Source organism: Rhinatrema bivittatum, chromosome 1 (assembly GCF_901001135.1).
Source record: "Rhinatrema bivittatum chromosome 1, aRhiBiv1.1, whole genome shotgun sequence".
Lineage (NCBI taxonomy): Eukaryota > Metazoa > Chordata > Amphibia > Gymnophiona > Rhinatrematidae > Rhinatrema > Rhinatrema bivittatum.
The window spans coordinates 362,394,849-362,420,077 of NC_042615.1; the positions used below are offsets into that span (position 1 = coordinate 362,394,849).

At 45.2% G+C, this 25,229-nt stretch overlaps 1 protein-coding gene across 4 annotated transcripts in view; it reads right to left on the minus strand.

Moving 5' to 3' along the window:
• YTHDC1 (YTH domain containing 1) overlaps positions 1–25,229 on the minus strand; it is a 177,565-nt gene that overhangs the window by 78,110 nt on the left and 74,226 nt on the right. For all 4 annotated transcript variants that reach the window (XM_029600717.1, XM_029600702.1, XM_029600709.1 and 1 more), the window contains 3 exons: positions 16,042–16,136; positions 1,672–1,780; positions 1,475–1,592 (listed from right to left, as the gene is read on the minus strand). In XM_029600717.1, coding sequence (XP_029456577.1) covers positions 1,475–1,592; positions 1,672–1,780; positions 16,042–16,136 — 322 coding nt within the window. The remainder of the gene's footprint in view (positions 1–1,474; positions 1,593–1,671; positions 1,781–16,041; positions 16,137–25,229) is intronic.

A 25,229-nucleotide genomic window follows, 5' to 3' on the forward strand; every position in this document is an offset into this window, starting at 1 on the left:
CGTGAACACCCCCAGCCCCAGAAACTGGCATCTGACATCACCTTTATTCAAATAGAAGACTCAAGATTAGAGATTCACTCTCACTTTCAGGTTCTGGCCTATCAGCTACCAAACTCTCCCTGGCTTACATAAGAGGTAGCCTCATGGATTACATCTGGGACTAAGGAGACTACTTTGACAGCAAGGCCTTCCAAGTATTTCATGTGCACCCTTTTTTTTTCCACTCAGACTGAACACAGCAATGGAGCTCTAAGCAACCTAGGCAGCCGGGGATTGGGGGAAGGAGGGAGACTAGAACTGGACCACCAGCCTCGGTCCCCACACCTGGAAGCACTCACGGACTCAGGCTATGCTCCGCACAAGGGGCGAAGCCCCCACCGAGTCCGGCAAGAGCCAGGAGACGGGGCCGTCTCCTGCACAGAAGAAAACAATTTTTTTTTTTTTTTTTTTTTTTTTACAGAGAGAAGCCAATCAAGATCCTAAGGAAGAAGTACTTGCTTGATCCAAAGAAAGGAAGAAAAGAAGGCTGACTAGCCTAAATCAGGAGACCGAAGGGTGAGCTGATCCACCCGCTGGAGACAAATACTGAAGGGTTACAGGATAGGCTCTGTCCTCATACAGGATACCCTTTTCAGTTTGTCTCCACCTGCTGGAAAGGAGGCTCAACCCTCAACCCACAGTTTGGACTGTTCCGGGTACGTACAGGGAACTGCCTTTATTTATTTCTTGTTACTTTATTGTCCAGTTGTAAAAGCAGAATCTAGAGAGCCAGGGAGCCAGAAAGGGAGCAGACTGCCTGTAATGCCAGAGAGGGAAGGGGAGGAGGGCAGACAAAGGAAGGCAAAGACGGAAGGCAGAAAGGTCCAAAAACCCAGATCCCCTTGGAAACTCCTGCTTCAATGAGGGAAGGAACTCACTTTTTCTCTTCAGGAGCCAGTTCTTCTCAGAAAATTACTTTTTTTTAATCTAGCTGAAATCCAACCAAAGGGAGAAATCTTTCACCTCAGGAGTCTATGTCCACTTTCCTATTCAGTGTTATCAGGCCACAATCTGCTTGAGACAGAATACTGGCAGGCTGTCAGCATGGGTGCCTATAAAAGGTGGCATCAGTGAACCTGCTGATCTCAGTCCCCATTTGCTGGTTGGTGGGCATGATCCATTCATCTCGACTGTTGTGGTGTTAATACAAAAGAGGGAGTTAACGCATGATGCTGGACAGTCAAGATACACAAAGCTTTAATAATTGTCATGCACTAGCTTTTTAAAATATTCACGGTTAGCCAATATTTTTAGGTACAACTGTGTAACACTTGGCTGCCTTAAAAGTGCTGTGAAACCACAGTATTTGTCAAAAAGAATTCAACAGGAAGTACCCTTTGAGAATAAGCAAATATGAAATGGGCTCATGGTTTTTTGTCTAGAAGTATATACGCTATTTACTGATTCTTGTTCTGCTACCATCAATACTTCTTACCTACAAATCCAATCAATTCTGAAAACACCGCCCAGCAATTTTGCATTCATTCCTGCAGGCAGCACCCAGTGTATGGGGGATCCTCCATGATGTGATTCAGAAGAAAGTCTTGCAAACCCTGAAAGGAAGGCGACCAAACACATTGTAACAAAGGTCAACAAAAGAGGGAGCACTCCTTCCAGTGACATTTCATCTACCTTGAAACTTTCCACTTTCTCTCACAGAAAATATCAAGATAACACTCCTTGCGGATCTGAATGCTGCATTAAGTTTCTTCTCATTTACTGGCAAGGTAGACCAGACGCCCTATAAGAAAGAACAAACCAAAAAGGTTACTCCCACACACATTCAGAGATCTGAACACTCCCATTAAAGCTGTCAAAAGCTGATTTGTGTACTATATCTAAATTTGCAAGGATAACAAGAAAATGAAATTTGCTTATCTGTAAACAAGGTTCTCAGTAGAGAGGATGAACTTCCCATTACATGCAGGTGATGTCACACACAGATATAGTCCTGGTCCCAGCTCTCAGACTTCAGTAAAAACCTTATTGAACATGCACAAGAGTTCCAGCTCATGCACACTGCCTCATGAACCTCCTAGTCTCTTCCAAAGCTTAAGTTTTAGTGAGGCAGTCAACTCTACAGGGAAGCAGGTGGGTATTAAGTTGACAGATTCAACCTGCTGTCTATGAAGAACTGTTTACAAGTAAGCAAAATTGACAAGCAGGTATGCATCAGCCAAAATCCAAGGGGAGTCCTGAGCTGAGGGTTGAATGGTGAGAAATAACTTAAGAGACAGCCAAGCCATATCAAGTGGAGAGTGGACTACGGAGTGAACAAGCTGTGCAGAATTACTTGTTGAAAGTAACAGTTGCCCAGGACACACTGTCCAGACAGTAGTGGGACATGAAGGCGTGAACAGATGTTTTCAATGAAGTGGCCCCCAGATGAGCCACTGAAGCCACAATAGCTCTCACTTGAGCAGTGACAGTCTAAAATCTGTCAACATTCACCAAGTGAAAGCAGGGCAACCAAAACAATAAAGGGGATGGAACGAGTCCCTTGTGAGAAAAGGCTAAAGAAGTTAAGGATATTCAGCTTGGAGAAGAGACAGCTATGGGGAGTCTATAAAATAGTGAATAGAGAGGAATGGGTAAATGCGAATCAGTTTACGTTTTCAAAAAGTACATTATATTCTGTTTTATTCTCCATTCATTTCCCAATAATCCTAAGCATTCTATTTGCTTTCTTGGCTGTTGCTGCACACTGAGAACATTTTAACATTTTCAACAATGACACCTTGATCTTTTTCCATGACTCCTAATGTGGGACCTTGCATTGTATAGCCATAATTTGAGTTACTCTTCCCTAAGTGCATCACTTTGCACTTCTCCACATTAAATTTCATTTTCCATTTACAAGCCCAGTCTCCTGGGTTTGCAGTTACTAGATGATGCGTTTTAAGACAAATAGGAGAAAATATATTTTTTACTCAACACAAACTCTGGAATTCATTGCTGGAGGATGTGGTAATAAAGAAATTACTTACCTGATACTTTAGTTTTCCTTAGTGTAGACAGATGGACTCAGGACCAATGGATTGTGCTCCCCTGCCAGCAGATGGAGTCGGAGTCAGGTTCCAAAGCTGACGTCACTCTAGATACACCCCTGCAGTGACCTTCAGTATTCTCTTCAAAAGCCACTGTGGACATACTATCGAAAAAACGATTAAAAACGGATAACCATAACTGTACTCAAACACTGAACCCCAGTAAGATTATAGATGCCCTGATCTAGGGACTGGCTTACCCGTAACCTTTAGGAATCACTATCCATTCCACAGGCAAATGTTTAGCACAGTTCTTGGGGGCGGGACACTAAGTCCATGTGTCTACATTAAGGAAACAAAATTATCAGGTAATTTCTCCATTTCCTAGCGTGTAGCCAGGTGGACTCAGAACCAATAGGATGTACAAAAGCTACTCCTGATCAGGGCGGGAGGCTGCCCACGGTCTGGTTAATACCGCCTTTGCAAAGGCTGTGTCTTCTCAGGCCTTTACATTCAGGTGATAGAACCTGGAGAAGGTGTGCAAGGAGGACCACGTCGCCGCTTTTCAGATATCGACAGGGGACAGCAGTCTAACTTCCGCCCATGAGAGTGCCTGAGCCCTGGTAGAATAAACTTTAACATGAGACGGTAATGGCATTCCTGCCTCCACATAGGCTTCTTAATACAGCAAGCTATGGAAGCCAGCGAAGCTGGTTCACCCCGCTTCCTTCCACCGTGAAGGACAGACAGTCCCATCTTTCGGACCGGTTCTAAAACTTCCAGATACCATACCAAAAGTCTACAGATATTCAAATGACGGAGGCGGCGGTATTCCTCCGAATCCCCTGTGCTTATCTAGGGAAGCAACGAAATGGACTAATTCAAATGAAACTCAGACACTCCCCTGGGCAAAAAGGATGGAACGGTACGAAGTTGTAATGCTCCTGGAGTCATCTGGAGGAACAGTTCCAGACACAATGCCTGCAGTTCAGAGATGCAACACACCAAGCATATAGCTACCAGGAACACCATTTTCAAAGTTAACAAACGCAAGGAAAGACAGCATGGCAGCCGAAAGGAGGGCCCTGCCAAAATTTCCAATTCTAGATTAAGATTCCACAAGAGAATCAGCCACCGTAGAGTTTGCCAAAGGTGCTTCACCCCTTTCAGAAAATTGGCCACGTCCAGATGAGCCGACAGGGAGGTTCCATTCACCTCACCCCTGAAACAGGAGAGAGCAGCTACCAGCACCTTCAAGGAGTTAAGTGCCACACCTTTATTCAATATGTGAAGTATATTGAATGGTCCACCTGTCCAACACAAAGGCTGTTGGCACTCTTTAGTTCAAATATAGTTGACACCTTTAGTCAAGCCATCCTGCAAAAATTCCAGAATAGGGGGGGGGAGGGGGCACGGCGCCATGTTCCTTGCACCAGGCCTCAAATACTCTCTAGACCCGCATGTATGCTAGGGATATAAAGAACTTCCGAGCAAGGAGTAAGGTGGCAAATACTGCCGCAATATATCCTTGTTTCATCAGGCGAGCCTTCAAGGGCCAGACCATAAGACAGAATCAAGTCAGATCTAGAGATACTAGTAGGATCATGTCAAGTCACCTAAACTTTCTTGATCAGTTTTACTCTTATCTTTTTTTTTTTTTTTAATTTTTTATTTATTGAATTTTAATTACAATTACAAGAAAACTCTTGGTTGAAATCAGTGAAGCTTATATCTAACTAGATAAACGACGCTTGACCGACGTGCCGCAAATGCGCAGTAGAGAGCACGTCGGTCTTAGGCAGCGTAAAAAAAAAACAAAACATGGCGGCAGCGGTAGCGGGCGGCGGCGGTAAGTAGCGAGGGAGGGAGGAGAGAGAGAGGGAGGGACGGACTGACTGACTGACTGGGAGGGAGTGACTGAGTGGGAGGGAGGGAGGGATTGAGTGAGGGGGAGGGACTGAGGGGGAGGGACTGAGGGGGAGGGACTGAGTGAGAGGGGGAGGGAGGGACTGAGTGAGAGGGAGGGACTGAGAGGGAGGGAAGAGTGGGTGAGTGTGTGGGAGGGAGGTAGGGGGTGGGGAAGAGTGAGGGGAGAGGGAGAATGAGGGAGAGGTGAGAGTCAGGATGTGAGTAAGTGGAAGGGGGAGAGGGAGAATGAGGGAGAGGTGAGAGACAGGGCTGCAGCGGGCGGCGCGAAGACGGGCGGCAGCAGTGAGGGAGGAGAGAGGGAGGGACTGCAGTGAGAGGGGAGGAGAGAGAGGGAGTGGGACTGAGTGAGAGGGGGGAGGGAGGGAGTGGGACTGAGGGAGAGGGGGGAGGGAGGGAGTGGGACTGAGGGAGAGTGAGTGGGACTGAGTGTGAGTGAGAGGGAGGGAGAGAGGGGGAGGGAGTGAAGTGAGACTGAGTGGGAGGGAGGGACTGAGTGAGGAGGAGAGGGAGGGTGGGGAGGAGTGGGTGAGTGTGAGGGAGGGAGGTAGGGGGTGGTGAAGAGTGAGGGGAGAGAGAATGAGGGGGAGGTGAGAGACAGAGGGATGTAGCCCGTTTTAACGGGCTTAACGGCTTGTATATGAATAAACCACAATTAAATATTTAAGGAAATCAAATAAGCATTACACCCTTAAGTCCTCAATATTGAGAAAATCCAAAACACAATTCTAGGAAATTTCCATCTAAACATAAGGAATAGCAAATAACTGTTAGGGTGCAGTAGCATTTATACATTGAAGAACCTTTTCTTTCAAGTTACCTCTGTTAAGGGGGTTTCCACAGAGTTAGGCAAAGGAGTTTTCCCCACAAGGAACTGAGACAACTGAGGTGGGTCAAAATAAATATAGGAAACATTCTGGTATTTTACCAGACATTTACACAGGAATTTCAGAATAAAGAAACCCCCAATCTGTTGTACCCTTGTTCTCAATAATAGGAACTGTTTTCATCTTTTTTGTGTCTGACGCGATACATCCGGAAACATATTTATTCTGAATTGCATAAATAGTTCTAATCTATGCCTGAAGAACAATTTCAGTAGCCAGTCTCTATCAGGTTCTAAGACTAGTGATACAATTAAAGTAGAAGGAACTGCAATGTCCGAGTCTGAGGTCTCAATAATTGCTGTTAAGTCCAATACAGGTGTTACAATAGGCTGTAGGATATTCATTCCTTCTTTCTGTATGCCTGTCGCCCCTCCTATAAGGTGGCAAATAGAATGCTTTGGAGGTATAGCATTCTCCGGTACCTTTAGTATTTCAATTAAGTAGCTTTTAAACATATCCTTTGGAGGGACTTACGGAACTTTAGGAAAATTGATAATTCTCAAGTTCTTATTTCTAGTAGTGTTCTCCAAAGCTTCCACTTTTAAAGCTAAATTAGCATGATCGTTGGTCAATAAATGTTGGGACTGCTGTATGGAGTTCACTTGTATCCGAAGGTTTGAAATTTGATGACTCATATCCCTTGAAGTATTTTCCATAACAGATTTTCTGACCCATCTCATAATTTTTCACAATAGGTGATAACTGCTGTGTTATAAAGCTCCGCAGCTCAGCAATTGCTTCCCATATAGACAATAAAGAAATCTCACCCGGTCTTTCCACTGGAGGCAGCTCTGGTATTGGTAATTCAGACCATGATAACTCCTGAGTTACTCTGTGCTTCCTCCTTCACCGCCTTAAATATTCCTCCCATCCGTACCTCTCAAGATGTCTACTGGGTTAGCAGCTTCCTCCTCTGCCCCGCTGTTCCCCAATTGATTCGCCGACACACCTTCTGGGGCCCTCGGCGTCTCCACAGTTTCTGGGGCGGGTCTTTCGGCTGCCGGATTGCTGGGAGGCGATCCTCTTACCGGGCTTAAAGGTGACATGGAGCCAAAAATGGAAGGGAGCTCACCTTCTCCTCCCCCCTCCATCTAGCGGCTGTCTCTCCGGTATCGGGCTGCTGCGGGCGACATGGGCGTCCATAGGTCCGGAAAACTGCCCCGAGGGAGTCGCGGGGAAAGGCGCCCTTGGTTTCCTTTTCCTCCCCATACAAAGAAAACATTCAGGTAAGTGCGTTCAGAATCATTCGATCTGAAAGCAACAATGCAAGAGAGGACGTCCAGCGTCTGCTTCCTAACAGTCGGCCATCTTGGATCTCCTCTTACTCTTATCTTTTATTATTCTTTGGTTTTAAGAATTTTTAGTATACTCGTTTTTAGTTATGTTAACTTTTAATAACTGAAGTTTTTACTATCATGAATATAAGAGTTGATATTGGATTTTGAATGTATTTTTTCTGTTTCTTTTTTTTCTCTCTCCTGTTTTTTATTTATAATGTAAACCGTAGAGATAGAAACTTGTTTTTGTGCGCCACGGTATATAAAAACTGCATAAATAAAAATAGTAGGACTAATCCCTGGTGGAGCTTGATTCTGCGAATGATCCTGCCGCGCAGGGGCCATGGAGGGAAGATGTATGGCAACTTCTTCCGGCCAGATCTGAATGTGAGTGTCGATCCCCAGGGACCACGGATCTCTTCTGCAGCTGAAGAATCGGGGACCCTTCGATTGTGAGATTCGGCCTGCAGGTCGATCGACAGGAGGTCCCAGCAATCTACTATCAATTGAAGGCTTCGGCTGACAACACCCACTCTCCTGGATCCAGACTCTCCCTGCTTAGAAAAGTCTGCTCTGAAGCTGTCTTTTCCTGCGATGCGTGAGGCTGACAGTCTGTAGATGTATTTCCACCCATTCCATAAGGAGATCTATCTCCTGAGACACCTGCTGGCTCTTGATTCTTCCTTGGCGGTTGATGTAGGCTACCATCGTTGTGTTGTCAGACATTATGCGGACCCGCTTGATCTTGGAGTCTTTGGCTCAATTGCAAGTATGCCAGCCTCACTGCCTGGGCTTCCAGGCGATTGATGCTCCAAAAGGCCTCTTCCTCTTTCCAACATCCCCAGACAGTGAGCTCTCCAGCCCCGGAGATTTGCGTCTGTTTTAAGAACCAGCTAGCTCGGGGAGGACAGGGACAACCCCCTGCTCAGATGAGCCTCCTGCAACCACCACTTGAGGTGAGAGCAGACTCCCATTGGTAAGTGGAAACGAATCGAATAGTCTTGAGACTGCAGGTTCCAACGTGACAGCAGTGAGTGTTGAAGGGGGCGCATGTGTTCTCTCGCCCATGGCACTGCTTCCAAGGTTGCCGCCAAACAGAGAACTTGGAGCTAGCACAACACCGTTGGGCGTATTGTGTTCATCAACTGACGCACATGGAACATCAACTTCCATATCCGTGTGGTCGGGACGAAGACCTTGCCCTGCCTGTTATCGAACTGGACTTCCAGATACTCCAATGACTTGGAAGGCTTGAGATTACTCTTGTCCAGGTTTACTACCCAACCGAGTTCCAGAAGCAAGGAGGTCACTCTGTTGGTCACCCAGAGACTTGTTCCACGGATCTGGCCCGGATCAACCAGTCGTCTAAGTTCGGGTGTACCAGGATTCATTCTCTTCTCAATACTGCTGCCACAGCCACCATAATCTTGGAAAATGTTCTTGGGGCGGTGGCTAGGCCTAAGGGCAGTGCCCTGAACTGATAATAGCGACCCAGTATGGCAAAGCATAGGAAGCACTGGTGTTCTTGATGGATTGGAATATGTAGGTAGGCCTTCGATAGGTCCAGAGAGGTTAAGAACTCTCCCAGTTGCACGGCCATTATCACAGAGCATAAAGTTTCCATGCGGAAATGACTCACTCGTAGGTGACAGTTGACACTCTTGAGTTCCAGGATGGGGCAAAAGGAACCTTCCTTCCTGGGTACAATGAAATAGATGGAACACCCCCCCATATTTTCCTGGGGTGTGGGTACTGGGATTATAGCCCTCATCCTGAGGAGCCTTAACAGGGTAGTCTCCACTGCCTGCTTCTTGTGCTGGGAGCGGCAAGGAGACATCATGAATATGTCCCGAGGCATGCTCAGGAATTCCAGCGCATATCCTTCTCGTATGACTTCCAGTACCCACTTGTCCAAAGTGGTCTCAACCCACCTTTGGTAAAAGACAGCTGACCCCCCTATCTCCTCGTTCTGAAGATAGGTTGGTAAAATTACATTGGGATGTTCGGGATGATCCTGAACCCGAACCTGCCCTGCTCTTGGGCTGTCGACAATGAAAGGACTGAGTTCTTCCAAAGGACAGAGGCCTGTGAAATGTTGAGTTTTAGGGGTGGAAACGTTGAGAGCCCCTGGACCGGCCCCCTTCATAGTTAAGGGGCACTGCAACTGCTTCCTCTTATCTTCCAGTAGCCAGGGGACTGGAGATTCGCCCCATTTAGTCTTTATTTATATATATCGACATTCGATCTGAAATATCACATTGGTTTATAGAAAATAAATGGTGACAGTAACAGTGTCTTCACATTTCTCACAATAAAACTTAGAATCAGAATTAACTAATATTAACAAAAATAAAAGCACTTGCTATTATAAACATCATAGAGTATCATTAGATTGATTCATAGTCTTTCTATAAGTAAACAATATACTACTTTTCAGTGATTGACAGGCATCATGACATTCATGCAAAGGCTTTCTGAAAGAGCCATGTCTTTAGATTTTTCTTGAATGTTTGGGCTGTAGGTTCCATCCTTAACTCTGTTGGCAAGTTGTTCCATAGGGCAGGACCTGCTAATGATAGTTTTCTAATTAATTTCCAATTAGGAGTGATCCTTTAAAGGGCATCTTTGTAAGGTTGGCCTTGGAGGTTGCATCGGCTGACCAATTCTGCAGCCATAGCTGTCTTCTGGTCTCTACCACTGAGGCCACTCTTCTGGCTGAAATACGGACTAAATCTGAGCCCGCGTCTGCTAAAAAGGCAGTGGCAAGTTCCATAGCCACTCTGGGGTTCACCCGAGTCATCCAGCTCCTGAGAGAGAAATAGGCACGAATGCGCTACCAGGGCACAAGAAGAAACAATCTGTAAGGTCACTGCTACTGTGTCAAAGGCTTGTTTACAGATAGACTCCACCTGTCTTATACGATCCTTTAAGGCGCTCCTCTCTCCACTGGGATAGATGTTCGCTTAGAGACAACTCAGACCAGTGCATTCATTTTAAGGAACACAATATTCTCTCACTGCTGGATCCAGCGGGTATAGAGCTTCTAACACCCGGCCCCCTTTAAAACTTGCTTCTGGGGCATCACATTCCATGTCAAACTCCTGGATGGCTTCCAGTACTGGGAAGAAGCAAGAGGCTTTGCAAAAGGAAATCAGAATGGGATTGCTCTTTGGTTCCATCATAGATTCCACTCCAGGAACTCCTAGCGGTTTCAGGGTCTGGGAAACCAAGGTAAGAAATTCCTTCCTATGAAAGAACCTTAACATGGTTTAGAACATAAGAACATGCCACACTGTGTCAGACCAAGGGCCCATCAAGCCCATAAATACCTGGCAAGTACAAAGTCTATCCCATGCTACTGATGCTAGTAATAGCAGTGGCTATTTTCTAAGTCAACTTGATTAATAGCAGGTAATGGACTTCTCCTCCAAGAACTTATCCAAACCTTTTTTAAACCCAGCTACACTAACTGCACTGCCTGGTTTTATACGGTTCTAATCCCGGGGGAATTTCCTTCTTCCAAGGGATCTTGCTCTTAGTCTGTGCCATCAGGCAGGGCATGCCTCGAGGTCTGCCAACTGGAATGGGTGAGGGAGAGGGGGCCAGCTGGGGGTTCTGTCAGGAAGGGGCAAGCAAAGAAGTAGACTGTGCCTGTACAAAGACCTGTAGTCCCTGGAAAAATTCCACCCAAGGGAAGGCCTCTGGGTCCATGCCTAGCCCAGGGAACTGTGGTGGACCCAGCCAAGTTTCTCTCTCCTATGGAAGATCCAGCCAAGGGGGTTACTCAGATACAGAGTACTTCCAGTTAAGCTGCCAAACCATCATCTGAACGGGAGGAGCCAGGCTCAGCAAAATCTGGGGAGGCCAAATTCCCTTGGGCTTCCTCACAGTGCCGGCAAGTTGGAATCCAGGTCAGGCTGAGCAGCTCTAAATGACAAGCAGTTCAGAGAGCAAAATGCTTATATTTCTTGGCTGCCGGTGGCATTGGCGGCAGTAACTGTGCATTCGATCAGCTCGAGCCTATAAATTTATGCGCACAAATTTTGAGCGCCTAGGTAGGGAGCAGCGAGGTGCATGCACAGCCTGTGTGCCTGGCTTTTCCTGTATCCTGTGCTTACTTATTGTGCACGTAAGTACGTGCACGACTTGTGTGTGGTGTGTGTGCAAAGCCAAAGCACTGCACATACAGATGTCCTATAGCGGGCAATACAAAACGCATAAAGCACACAAGATAGCGCCACCGCGGCTTACCACGCAGTGTGTCGACCAAACTTAAAGCAGAAGGGGGGCCCCCCACTCGTAAGCCCACTTCCCTATGCCCCTATGGGATCGGGAATGACATCAGTATGGTGCTGAGCAAAGAGACTGGACAAAGTCTTACCGAAACCCCTCTTCTCTGAAGGTAAGTCTTCCTTTTTTTTTTTTTTTTTTTTTTTAAACTTACCTGTGCTCGGTGCTTACCAGCTGAGTACTTAAGACCGTCTCTGGCTGTGGGTGGAGAGGGCGTTGGCTGTCACCGCCGTGCTTGGCTTCCTGTACCCGCTGTCTTTCAGCGGCTTGAGCAAAGTCCATACCGGGATCTCGGAAATCATCTCATGAATTCTCAACTGGGGGGAGGGACTTTTAGGTATCACTGCAGGAGAGCGGGGCTCAATCTTTTCTCCAATTTAAAAGTAGAATTTCTTCTTCCAAAAGGTACAGTGATCCACATAGGGAAAGCATGTCTACTCTGCTGGAGACGGAGAAATACTGAAGAGCTGAGGTCACTGTAGGGGTGTATCTAGGGTGACATCAGCTTTGAAATCCAAGTCCATCTCCATCTGCTGGTAGGGGAGCACAACCCAATGGTCCTGAGTCCATCTGGCTACATATGCTAGGAAAAAGTTGTTAGCGCAGCTGGGTTTAAAAAAAATGTTTTGTAAAGGTTTCTGGAAGAAAAGTCCATAAACCATTAAGGTGGACTTGGGAAAGCTACTGCTTATCCCTGGGATAAGCAGCATGGAATCTATTGACTTTATGGGATCCTGCCAAGTACTTGTGACCTACATTGGCCACTGTTGGAAACAGGATTCTGGGCATGATGAACCTTTGGTCTGACCCAATATGGCAACTCATCTTCTTATGTAAGCCAAACAGTGCATAACAGTGTGCTATATAAATAATCCACTACCCAATAGGGATGTGAATCGGGTGATCGATCGTTTTAATGATCGATTTTGGCTGGGGGGGGGGGGGGGGGAGGGAAATCTGATCGTCATGGTTTTTGTTTTTTTTAAATCGTAAAAAATCGTAAATCGGGGGAGGGTGGGAAAACCAGCACCCTAAAACCCACCCCGACCCTTTAAAATAAATCCCCCACCCTCACGAAGCCCCCCAAAATGTTTTAAATTACCTGGGGTCGAGTGGGGGGATCCCGGCGCGATCTCCCGCTCTCGGGCCACGGCTGCATTAAAAGAAATGGCGCCGTGGCCCTTTGCCCTTACCACATGACAGGGCAAAGGTAGCGCCGGCGCCATTTGGGTCCTGTCACCAGACGACGTCACGAGTGCAGGAGATCGCACCCGGACCCCCAGGGACTTTTGGCCAGCTTGGGGGGGCCTCCTGACCCCCACAAGACTTGCCAAAAGTCCAGCGGGGGTCCGGGAGCGACCTCCTGCACGCGGGCCGTATTGCCAATATTCAAAAGTAGCGCCGGCCGTATTGCCAATATTCGAAATGGCGCCGGCGCTACTTTTGCCCTCACTATGTCGACATAGTGAGGGTAAAAGTAGCGCCGGCGCCATTTTGAATATTGGCAATACGGCCGGCGCTACTTTTGAATATTGGCAATACGGCCCACGTGCAGGAGGTCGCTCCCGGACCCCCGCTGGACTTTTGGCAAGTCTCGTGGGGGTCAGGAGGCCCCCCCAAGCTGGCCAAAAGTCCCTGGGGGTCCAGCGGGGGTCCGGGAGCGATCTCCTGCACTCGTGACGTCGGGTGACAGGAACCAAAATGGCGCCGGCGCTACCTTTGCCCTGTCATATGGTAAGGGCAAAGGGCCACCGGCGCCATTTCTTTTAACGCAGCCGTGGCTCGAGAGCGGGAGATTGCGCCGGGACCCCCCCGCGCCCCCCCCCCCTGGACCCCAGGTAATTTAAAACATTTTGGGGGGGCTTCGGGAGGGTGGGGGATTTATTTTAAAGGGTCGGGGTGGGTTTTAGGGTGCCGGTTTTCCTGCCCTCCCCCTCCCCCAATTTATGATTATTTGACGATAAATCGGGGGAATTGTTATTGTACCGCGGCTCTAACGATTTTTGACGATTTAAAATATATCTGACTATTGTTTTAAATCGTCAAAAAACGATTCACATCCCTACTACCCAATTAGACAAACTTATTTCTGCAACTGCCTTTCCCAATCTTTTGGGAACAAAGGACACATCTGAGAAACTTGATGAAGTTGAGTCCTCTTTAATATGCAAAGGCCCTCCTCTAGTCCATGGAGTGAAAAGCCTGTTCTCGTGTGACAGCGGTAGAGGAAAAAAAGGTTGACAGCAGAATAGCTTGGTTAATATGGCAAGATTTGGTGCAAGAAGTAACAGCTGTGGGGCCACTTGGCAATAGTGACCATAATGATCAAATTTGAAGGAGGATAATAATCTACAGTTAATAAAATGAGGAAAATAGTTAGAAAATACCTGATAAGTACAGCTACAAAGGTTAAGAGTGTACAACATGTGTGGACATTGTTTAAAAATACCATTTTAGAAGCACAGTCCAGATATATTCCATGCATTAAGAAAGGTGGAAGGAGGCAAATGATTACCAGCATGGTTAAAAGGTGTGGTGAAAGAGGCTATTTTAGCCACAAGAATTTCCTTCAAAAATTGGAAGGATCCATCTGAAGAAAATAGAAAAAAGCATAAGCATTGGCAAGTTAAATGTAAAACATTGATAAGACAGGGTAAGAGAATTTAAAAATAAGTTGGCCATAGATGCAAGAACTCAAAAATGTTTTTAAATATATCTGAAGCAGAAAGACAGCGAGGGAATAGGTTGGACCATTAGATGATCGAGGGGTTAGATTACTAGAAATCTGTAACCTGTCATTAAAATCATCCATTGTTCCTGAAGACAGGAAGGTGGTCAATATATCCCTGATATTTACAAAGGACTCCAGAGTGATCCAGGAAACTATAGAACTAAGAGCCTGACTTCATTGTTGGGAAAAATTGTGGAAATTATTCTAAAGAACATCACCACAGAATATATAGACAGACATGTTTAAGGGGACACAGCCTGCATGAATTTACCCAAGGGAAGTCTTGCCTCACAATTCTTCTACACTTTTTAAGGGGTTAAATAAACAAGAAAAAGGTGAACTTGTAGATGTAGTGTATTTGGATTTTCATAAGGCATCTGATAAAGTCCCTCATGAGAGACTTCCAAGAAAACTAAAAAGTCATGGGATAGGATGCGATATCCTTTTGTGGATTGCAAACTTAAGACAACAGAGTAGGATTAAATGTTGATTTTTTCTCAATGGAGAAAGGTTAACAGTGGAGTGCCTCAGAGATATGTAGTTGGATCAGTGCTTTAATATATTTCTAAATGACCTGGAAAGGTATATGATAAGTGATCAAATTTGCAAATGAGACAGTTATTCATAGTAGTTAAATCACAAGTGGATTGTGATAAATTGCAGGACGACTTTGCGAGACTGAAAGATTGGGCATCCAAATGGCAGAAGAAATGAAATGTGGACAAGTGCAAGGTGATGCATATAGGGAAAAATAACCCATGCTGTAGTTACATGATGTTAGGGTCCATATTAGAAGTTACCACCCAGGTAAAAGATCGAGGAGTCATAGTGGATAATACATTAAAAATTGTCAGTTGTGTGCTGCCATGGTCAAAAAAGCAAAGAATGTTAAGAATAATTAGGAAGGGAATGGTGAATAAAACAGAAAATATCATACTATCTTTGTATAATTCCATAGCGAGACCACAACTTGAATACAGTGTGCAATCCTGGCCACTGCATCTCAAACACAGGCTTTAAAACTGTTGACCATTCCTCCTGGCCTTTTTTTTTTTTTTTTTAAAGAAACTAAAAAGTTAGTCTGCTGGGACAGCAGAAAAAAAACCAAAAATGCAGCAAGACAGAATTAAACCAATAAAGCAAAAAATAAAATTGCAGAGAGAGAACGGGAAAACCTCTGTGCAATAGCTAGGATGAAGAAAGTTTGAGGGTCTCAAGGCAGTGTGCACTTGCAGGAACTCACATGTACACTCAGTAAGACTTACTGACAGTTGGGTCTGGGTCAGTGCCATCTGATGACATCACCCATCTCTTATGGTCGGATTCATGTCTGCTTGTTGAGAACCAATGTAGCTAAGGGCCTTATTTACTAGGTATTTCCATATAGACACAGAATGGGAGAAATGCCTAAGTAAATCAGGCCCTAAAGCTATTATAGCTTTTCAATAATGTTGTGGATTCTTCATTAGGGTTTCTGGAATTTTTACTTTATTCTGATATGTTTAGCACAATTGGACAAGGTAAGAAATGGTGTGGCTCTGCCCAAACAGGAGCTTCTCATGGAAGTAAATTTTATTGCATATCTATTATGCCAGGCATAAATGAGCACATTTCACTTCACTTTTAATATATTACACTAGAACCCTACATACGTTCACAAATTTGTACCCTTAAGTTTATAAAAGCCAAGTTTTTTGGATGTAGTACTTCAGTGCAGAGTAGTCCCAGTTCAGACCACTGTGCCTAATCAGTCACAATTCCAGGTGGGATATTCTGTTTAATTTACCTGGGCTTTGATTTTAAAGCAAAGAAAACAACTCTGTAGAGCAATTTTATTTATTCCAACCAGAAAACCTGCAAATTGTATCTTAAAAACTGAGGAAAATCTCAGATTTACAGTTTACCTTGGCTTTGGCCAGAGAGACATTCTCATGGTTGTTGCTCTTGATAAGGAAAAATCTTGCTTCCTGGATAATATATTTAAGCTTACTGGTTTGGTCTGAAAAAATAATTCAGACATTAGAAAATGTATAGGAAAAGGATCTACAGCTTTTATAGCCTTGCCTTAAAAGATTAATCACACTTATGCCACAGAACTCTACACAACAGAAATTAGAAAGAAACAGCAGTAATACTTCTAATTAATCGCCAATATTCTGGTGAAACTTATCTAGTTACTCCTAAGCCATATCAATAAATGTAGAAACTGGTTTCATCACGGATACCTTAAAAATGTGTGCATATATTAGAAACATGGTAAGACATAAAAAGACTAAATGAAACTTAAAGCAGCAGTAGGTGTTAGCTCATCGTTTCTAAACCCAAGGAACACCTATATTACTTTATCAAAGTTTCTAGAAACCTTTGACTGGCACACTGAGCCCACTGAGCATGCCTAGCGTGCCATGATCCCTCGAGCCACAGGGTTCTCCCTTCAGTCTCGTTTGTAGCAATAAGCGTTAGCCAAAAGTAAAATAATAAATCGTGTCGGACCCAACTCCGCGGGATGGCGGGTGGGTTTCGTGAGGATTACATCCTGCTGTCCTGGGATAACACCTATTACAAGGTAAGCAATTTTGCTTTATCCCAGGACAAGCAGGATAGTCCTCACATATGGGCGATTAGCAAGCTACAGGCTGAGTCATGTTTGTTATGGACCAACAGCATACAACTTGTGCAACAGGCAGAACAACTGGTGGAAAAGATGAGGCAGCCTGAAATCACAGCAGGTTGGATGTGGAAGGAGTTGGGATTATACTGGAAATAAGTTCTTTAAGACAGATTGTCCATAGGCTGAATCTTGTCGTCCTTCCTTGTCCAAGCAGAAATGAACTGCAAATGTGTGAAGAGAGCTCCATATTGAAGCCTTACAAATCTCAGCAATTGGAATTGAACGATAGTGCGCTACTGAGGTTGACATTGCTCTTATTGAATGCGCCTTTATGCGTCCCTGGAGAGGAAGGCCTGCTTTTTCATAGCAGAAATCTATACAATCTGCTAGCCAGTTGGAGAGAGTTTGTTTGTCCACTGCCTTATCCGGTTTGTTTTTATCAAAAGAAACAGAGAGCTGGGTGGATTTCCTATGGACTGCAGTGCGGTCTAAGTAACATGCACGTTTACAGTCTAAGGTGTGCAAAACCCGTTCACCTTGGTGAGCGTGAGGCCTTGAAGAATGTGGGCAAGACTATGGACTGATTCAAGTGGAAATCTGTAACCATCTTGGGAAGGAATTTTGGGTGAGCACATAGGACCACTCTGTCATGTAGGAACCTTGTATAGGGTGAGTATGTTACAAGTGCTTGTAACTCATTAACTCTTCTAGCAGATGTAATAGCTACTAGGAAGAGAACTTTCCATGTAGAAATTTAACATCGCAAGAATCTATAGGCTCAAAGGGAGAACGAATGAGCCTTATTAGTACTACATTAAGGTCCCAGTCTGTGATTGGTGGCCGTAATGGGGGTTTTAGCTTAATTACACCTCTCATAAATCTACTGACAAGGGGTTGCGCTGATATCGGGGCATCCCCTACTCCTTTGTGGTAAGCTGAGATGGCACTCAGATGTACCCTTACTGATGAAGTCTGGAGACCAGAGTCTGAAAGGTGGCAGAGATAGTCCAATAAAGATGATGTGGGGCAGGAAAAAGGGTCAATACTTTTCTGCGTGCACCACATGGTAAATATTTTCCACTTACAACGATAGGATTTTCGTGTGGAAGGTTTTCATGAAGGTACAAGCACTTGAGATACATTAGTTGAAAGATTTAGTGGTTGAAGGATTATGCTTTCAACATCCAGGCTGTGAGGGATAGGGTTTGAAGGTTGGAGTGGCGCAACCTGCCCACATCCTGAGTTATGAGAGTGGGTGCTGTGCCCAGGCGAATTGGGTCCCTGATCGAGAGGTCGAGAAGTATGGGAAACCATACTTGTCTAGGCAAATACGGGGCTATGAGTATCATTTACCCTTTGTCCTGTTGTAGCTTCACTAGAGTTTTGGTTATTAGCAGTATCGGGGGATACATGTATAGAAGACTTGAGTTCCAGGGGCGAGCAAAGGTGTCCCTGGCTAGGTGGTTTTTCTGTTTGCGCAGGGAGAAGAATATGTCCACTTTATAATTCAGTTCGGATGCAAAGAGGTCCATTGTTGGCTGAACCCAACGTTGGAATATCCTGGTCACTACTAAAGGATCCAGGGACCACTCATGGGGTTGGAACTGACGACTGAGGCGATCTGCAACTATGTTGTGTATGCCTGCTAGATAAGTGGCCCCGAGAAACATGGAATGTGACAGGGCCCAGTCCCAAATTTGTACGGCTTCTTGGCATAAAAGATAAAGAGCCTGTACCCCCTTGTTTGTTTAGGTACCACATGGCAATTGTGTTGTCTGTATGTATTAGAACAGTCTTGTGTGAAAGGCAGTCCTTGAACGCATAGAGAGCATAATGTATAGCTCGAAGCTCCAGGAAGTTGATTTGAAATGTTGCTTCGAGGTTTGTCCAAGTACCTTGAGTCTGAAGATTGTTTGTTTGCGCTCCCCAACCTAAGGTGGATGCATCTGTAGTTAATGTTACTTGTGGAACTGGTTGCTGGAAATGTAGGCCTGTGATCAAGTTGTTCGTGTTCGTCCACCAGAGGAGAGATTTTTCTCTCTTTTTGATATTTATATTCTGCTTTTCGCACTTTTTTCAGCGCTTCAAAGTGGATTACATTCAGGTACTGTAGGTATTTCCCTATCCCCAGAGGGCTTACAATCTAAGTTTGTCCCTGAGGCAATGGAGGGTAAAGTGACGAACGTAACTGGTGGGTTATATGAATTAGAGACGACAGTGGTTGAATGGCTTGGAGCCACTGTGATCTCAATGTCCAGTGCATTATTCTCTCATGGCTAATCTGGCCAAATGAGTGACCTGGACTGTGGAAGCCATGTGGCCTAGCAGAGTTAGGAACTGATGGGCTGTCGCCATTTCCCTTATGCGCAGAGATTTCGCTAATCTGGAGAGTGTGTCTTTGTGGTCTTTTGAAACGGTGGTGTTCAATTCTGCCCCGATGAACTGTAGGAGGCGAGATGGTATGAGGTGGGATTTTTGGTAGTTGATTAGAAATCCCAACGAGTGAAGCTGATTGATTGTGAGCTTGAGAGAGTTGAGAGCTCCTTGTTTTGATTGGCTTTTGATGAGCCAGTCGTCCAGATAAGGAAAAACTGTATGCTTTCCTTGCATAAATGGGCCACTGCCACCGCTAGGCACTTTGTGAATACTCAGGGTGCCAAGGCATGTCCGAATGGCAGAACCCGATATTGAAAGTGTTGGTGACCCACCAGGAAGTGCAGAAACTTGCGATGAGGAGGGAATATTGGCATGTAAGCGTAAGCGTCTTGAAGATCCACAGAACAGAGCCAATCTCCTGTTTGAAGAAGGGGAAGCATGGTGCCTAATGAGACCATCCTGAATTTTTCTTTCCGTAGAAATTTGTTGAGATTTCGGAGGTCTAAGATGGGACGTAGCCCTCCTGTTTTCTTTGGTATGAGAAAATAGTGGAATAGAATCCTCTGCCCTGCTGAGGTCGGGGAACTGGTTCCACAGCCTTGGCTCTCAGGAGGGTGGACAATTCTGTTTGCAGAAGAGTGGTATGATCTTTGTGTACCCAAAGAAACCTTGGTGGAGAGTCTTTGGGCACTGTGAGAAAATCCAGATGGTAACTTGTGTTATAATTGATAATACCCATTGATCTGTTGTGATGATTGACCAATTGGGTAGAAAGTAGACTCGGCCTCCAACTGGTACATCCGGGAATGGGTTGATGGAGTGGCTGTCTCTGGCAGGTTTTCAAAACCCTGATGCTGGGCCTGAGGTCTAGATGCCTTTGGTTGCCTAGATTGACCTCTCTGGGATGGCCTTGTTGTCCTACCACGAGGTGCTGAAGGATACTACTTTTGTGGTCTGTAATAAGGTTTTCTGGTGTCCTGGCTGCGCGTCTTGTAGAAATGAAGTCTCTGCTGGAACAGTGGAGAGTTGGCACAGTGTCTCATTATGATACTTTAGCTGCGCAACATCTCGTACTTTCTCTCCAAAAAGATTATCCCCAGTACAAGGCAGGTCTGCCAATTTCTCCTGAACCTCAGACCTGAGGTCAGAAGCCTTTAGCCAAGCCCATCTGCGGGCGCTAATCCCTGTTGCTGCCATCCTGGAAGATGTTTCAAAGCAGTCATAGGCTGCACGCACTTCGTGTTTACCTGCTTCCAGGCCCTTATGAATATTTAAGAAATCTTGATGTTGCTGAGGCAGAGATTCAGACAACTCTTGCATCTGTTTCCATAAATTTTGTTGGTCATATATTATTGGTATGATGCAATTCTGGAGACAGGCATGGAACCCTGGAACATTTTTCACCCCAGACTATCCAGGAATTTTTGCTCCATGCCAGGTGTGGATGAATGTGGGCGGATTCTTTTTGATCATTTTTGGGCGGACTCCACCATTACAGACTGGTGGGAGAGTTGAGGCTTTGGAAAACCTGGTATATGTTGGACTAAGTAAGTGGTGTCAGTCCGTTTGTTCACTGGTAGAAGTGAACAAGGATGTTCCCACATTCTATGCTGGAGATCCACGGGGACTTCATGCACTGGTATGGCAAGCACCTCCTTAGGGGGATCCTCAAATTGCAGAACCTCCAGAGTTTTTTGTCTCATCTCTTCCTCAGTTACTAACTGGAAAGGAATTGTATCTGACATCTCTTTCACGACATTGGAAAAGGAGCGGTCCTCAGGAGGTGACTTTCTTCCTTGGAAGATATATTATCAGAGCCATCTCCACCAGAAGAATCTGTGTCCACATCATCCCAGGAATCTGATAAAGTACGCCATTGAGGAGTGGAGTGAAGGATGAAAAATGGCATCGAAGAATGTAAAGGTATCGATGGCTTTGTCGGTGGCATCGATGGAGGTTGATGTGAAATTGATGGCACCGATTGAGTAATCGGGCGCCTCTTTTGAGAAATTCCCGACGGTCCTGGTATTGGCTCAGGCATTGGTGAATTATCTGAGGCGTCGTCATCCCGAGGATCAGGAATTGGTTGGTCAATCGGAATCATCGGCTTCAATGGTAGTGGTTGCATCGGCAGGGCACCGATCAGGGCATCGAATTTAGCAAGCAGCGGTGTGAACATCGATGGGGCCGGCATCGGTGCCGGTGTTGGCATCGGCATTGATGGATGAAAATCTCTCAGAGCTTCCCCTTACTGCCTGGCAGATGAATCCTTCCAGTTCCTCCCTTATAGCTGGTGAGGTCAGAGCAGCTATAGGGGTTGTCAGAGAAGGCAGAACTGGCTCTTCCACAGGTCCCTGTGGTGGCGCAGTACCCGGCACAGATATCGGTAGGGATCGCCTTGGAGTTAGAGGCATCCAGAGCGTTGACGGCTCCTCTACTCTAGTCCTCTTCAGTGGCATCTCGATGGCCGATGCTTTTCACGATGTTCGGTGCCTTTCTTTGAGCACCGAGGTCGATTTGATCTAAGACCTAGATGGAGTCGGGGATGGTCTGTCACTGCTTCCATCAGGATGTCGCTTGGTTTTAATTGCCAATTTTTTTAGCCTCTCCTGCCAATGACGACTGTGTCGATGTAGACGTCGATGGAAGTAGCTGAATGTGAAAGAGGTGTTCCATCTTTTCCAGACGGGCCGTCTTCCTTTGGCCGTCATCTCGGCACATTGTGGACATGTGACACTATGTCCCTCGCCCAAACAGAGGACACATTCGACATGAGGGTCGGTGATGGACATCATGCGAGGGCAATTTGGCCGGACAGCAGTCGACTGCTTTCTGACAAGAAAATTCGGAACTGTATCGACCAGAACAAAAAATATTTACTCACCAATCGATGCGAAAATGGGAGACCCCTATGAAGAGGATTAAATTTGAGAATTTTTTTCAATTTTTTCCATGAGGAAAAAAATGTGTAAAGTATCACACAGGGCTCCTTCACCACGAGGCGAACTGCAGTGCGGAAAAAAGAAGACTGAAGGGAGACCCCTGTGGCTCAAGGGAACATGGCATCCTGGGCATGCTCAGTGGGCCAGTCAAAAGTTTCTAGAAACTTTGACAGAAAGTTTTCCATGATAGGGCTCTGTCCAGTGATGTCACCCATATGTAAGGACTATCATCCTGCTTGTCCTGGGATAAAAGGCAGTATGGATTTGGAGAGGACTCAGAGTTAGGGAAGCACAGAAAGCTCCACAAACTGCTCTTCCAAACTTTAAAATAAAGGGAGAGAAGGGAAGGAGAAAAACTTGGGCCAGTTTTCTCATATCCAAGGGCATAAAAAGGGAGAAATCAGTGTGATGCGAGAACTTAACTCAGTTGCCTTAGGCTGCTGCATGTGGCTGCCAGAATTCCTCCACTGTGCTGCCCCCAACACTCAGAATGAATCACATCAGGTACTGTGCACACACACACACACAAACACCCCACCTCAATCAGTCTGGGAATAAGACAGAGGTTGGAAAAACTCAAAGAAGAAAGCTTAGGAGGGGTAAGATGGTGAAGTACTTCTTACCTGATAATTTTCTTTCCTTGAATACAATCAGACCAGTCCAGACCAGTGGACCGATGCAGACAGATCAACAGGCTCGATGTGATGTCATTCTTTACATGCATTTTTGCCAACACTAGCGTGCCAGTATTTCTGTAACAAGCTAAATTGTGGACAACTTTTAACTTAAACTTATCAAAAATAGAAACCATCTAATCCCCCCCCCCCCCTTTTTTTTTTTTTTTTTTTTTTTAAACAAACTATGGACTTTCAGAAGAAAAGGGAAGTTAAAATATGGGTACCATATAATAAACCAGGAAAATCATTTACCTAAAAAGAAGTCTAAAATCCACACACTGCTGAGTCTTCTTCTCTCTCACATACCAAGGAGAAAGTAAACATGACAGCACAGGGAGGGTCCTGGACTAATTTGACTGTACTCAAGGAAAGAAAATTATCAGGTAAGAAGTAATTTCACCTTCCTCCTCATCCAATCAGACCAGTGGGATGTACCCAAGCTACTCCCAAAAAGCCCTAGATGCTGCCTCCACTCCTTGCAAGATCAACAAAACGAAAGAGGTCTCCTCTCACAAACATCCAAGCAATACTGCTGAGAAAAAATGTGCAATGAAGACCAAGTTGCTGCCTTACAGTAGCTTGAGCTCTAGTTGAATGTGCTCAAACTGTTTAGGCAAGGAATTACCAGAATCCACAAAGGCCGCTATAACAACTTTCTTAATCCAAAAGGCCATAGTTGCTGCTTCACCACTGTGAACTCCTCTATAAAGAACAAAAAGATATGAATTTCTGAAGGGCTTACTGACATATCAAAATAGTCTTGACATCCAAGGCATTCCTTCATTCTTTGCACGCTCTTCTGCATGAAGGCAAGAAAATTGCCTAAAGGATAGAAATCTGAAGCCACTTTCGGAAGAAAAGATAGTACTGTCTGCAGCTTCTCAAACTGCAGACTGTACCATGTCTTCCGTAATCAAAAGAAAGGGCTCTCTGCAAGAGAGCTTGAAACTCCAAATCCATCGAGCAAAACAAAATCCAGAAACCAGAAAGTTAGCTTTTAGAGGAAGCAATTTCAAGGAAATACCCTTAACTGGAAGCTGTGATCCTGTCAGAAAAGACAACACCAAATTCAAATCCCATGATGGCTTTGGGATCCTCAGTGGAGATCTAATGTATTTTAACGCCCCTCAAAACACGAAATACATCCAGATTTGAAGACAGTGGCCTCTTCTGAATATGCCCCCTATAGCATGCCAGGGCTGCAATCTGCACCTTCAGGGTGTCAAGAGTCAAACCCTTACAAAGACCTTCTTGCAAGAAGTCCAAGACCAGCAAAGCTGAAGCCATCTCCAAAGTGCACTGATGCTCAGATCACTCATTGTCAAACATTGGCCAAACACATAAATATACCCGGGAAATGGAACATTTCCTAGCCTTCAAAAGAGTAGCCACCAGTGTTTGGGAATATACCTTCAAGCATATCCTTTCAAGGGTCAAGCTATAAGACAAATTCAATTTGGATCGCTCTGGAGAATTGATCCTTGCGATAGCAAGTTCTTGCACAGAAGTTTCAGAGGCCTGCTGACATCAGACCTATGACATCCACATACTAAGTACAAGGTGGCCAATCTGGTGCAACTGAAGTCACCAAACTTACAAGCCCTGAAATCCTCTGAAGCATTCTGCCTATCATGGGACAAGGAAAAAATATATACAACACTGCTTGTGTCATCCAAACCTAAACAAAGACATCTATCCTGGACAAAAGTGGGTCCTGCTGAAGAACCTCTGAACTTTCGTGTTCTTGCTGGTCACCATTAGATCCATTCCTGGCAGACCCCATGTATCGATAATTTGACCAAAGGCTAGTTGGGACAGAGACCACTTTATTGGGTCGATCAGATTGCAACTGAGGCAAATCGGCTTGCACGCTGGGCATCCCTGCTGTGTGAAACACCCACAAGGCTTTCAGATTGCACTACATCTAGACAAGCAGTAAATCTATTTCTTATCCTTCCTTGATAATTTAAGTCAAGATCGTGGCATTGATAAGACATTTAAACTGCTTGAACTCTCAGAGAAGCTAATTCCAGAAAGAGCCAACAGATTGATGGATCAATTCAATTCTTCAGGTTTCCATTGGGTGGCCCTAAAACCTCTGGAGTTGGATACATCATCCTTACCCCTTTTTAAATTCAAAGACTGGTAGAAGGAAAAGGTTCTAGATCTTGCAGTTGAAGCTCTATTCTGCTTGAATGCTCCAGAATCCCAATACCTACTATGGGAGGAAAGCTATAAGCCGAAGCAGTCACCCTATGTTCTGGGAGCCTAGCCACCTTGGAGTGTTCCCACCCCCCACCAACCTTAGTCATCTTCTCCAGTTACTCTATAAAACAAAAGCCTCCCCCTTGAAGTGTCAACTTTGTCAAGTTGATCTTAAAGATAGAATCTGCTGACTAGTTCTGCATCCATAGGAGCTTTTGATCAGATATTATGGATGCCATTCCCCTAGCCGAGGTGCACACTAAATCAAAACAGCCAACTGC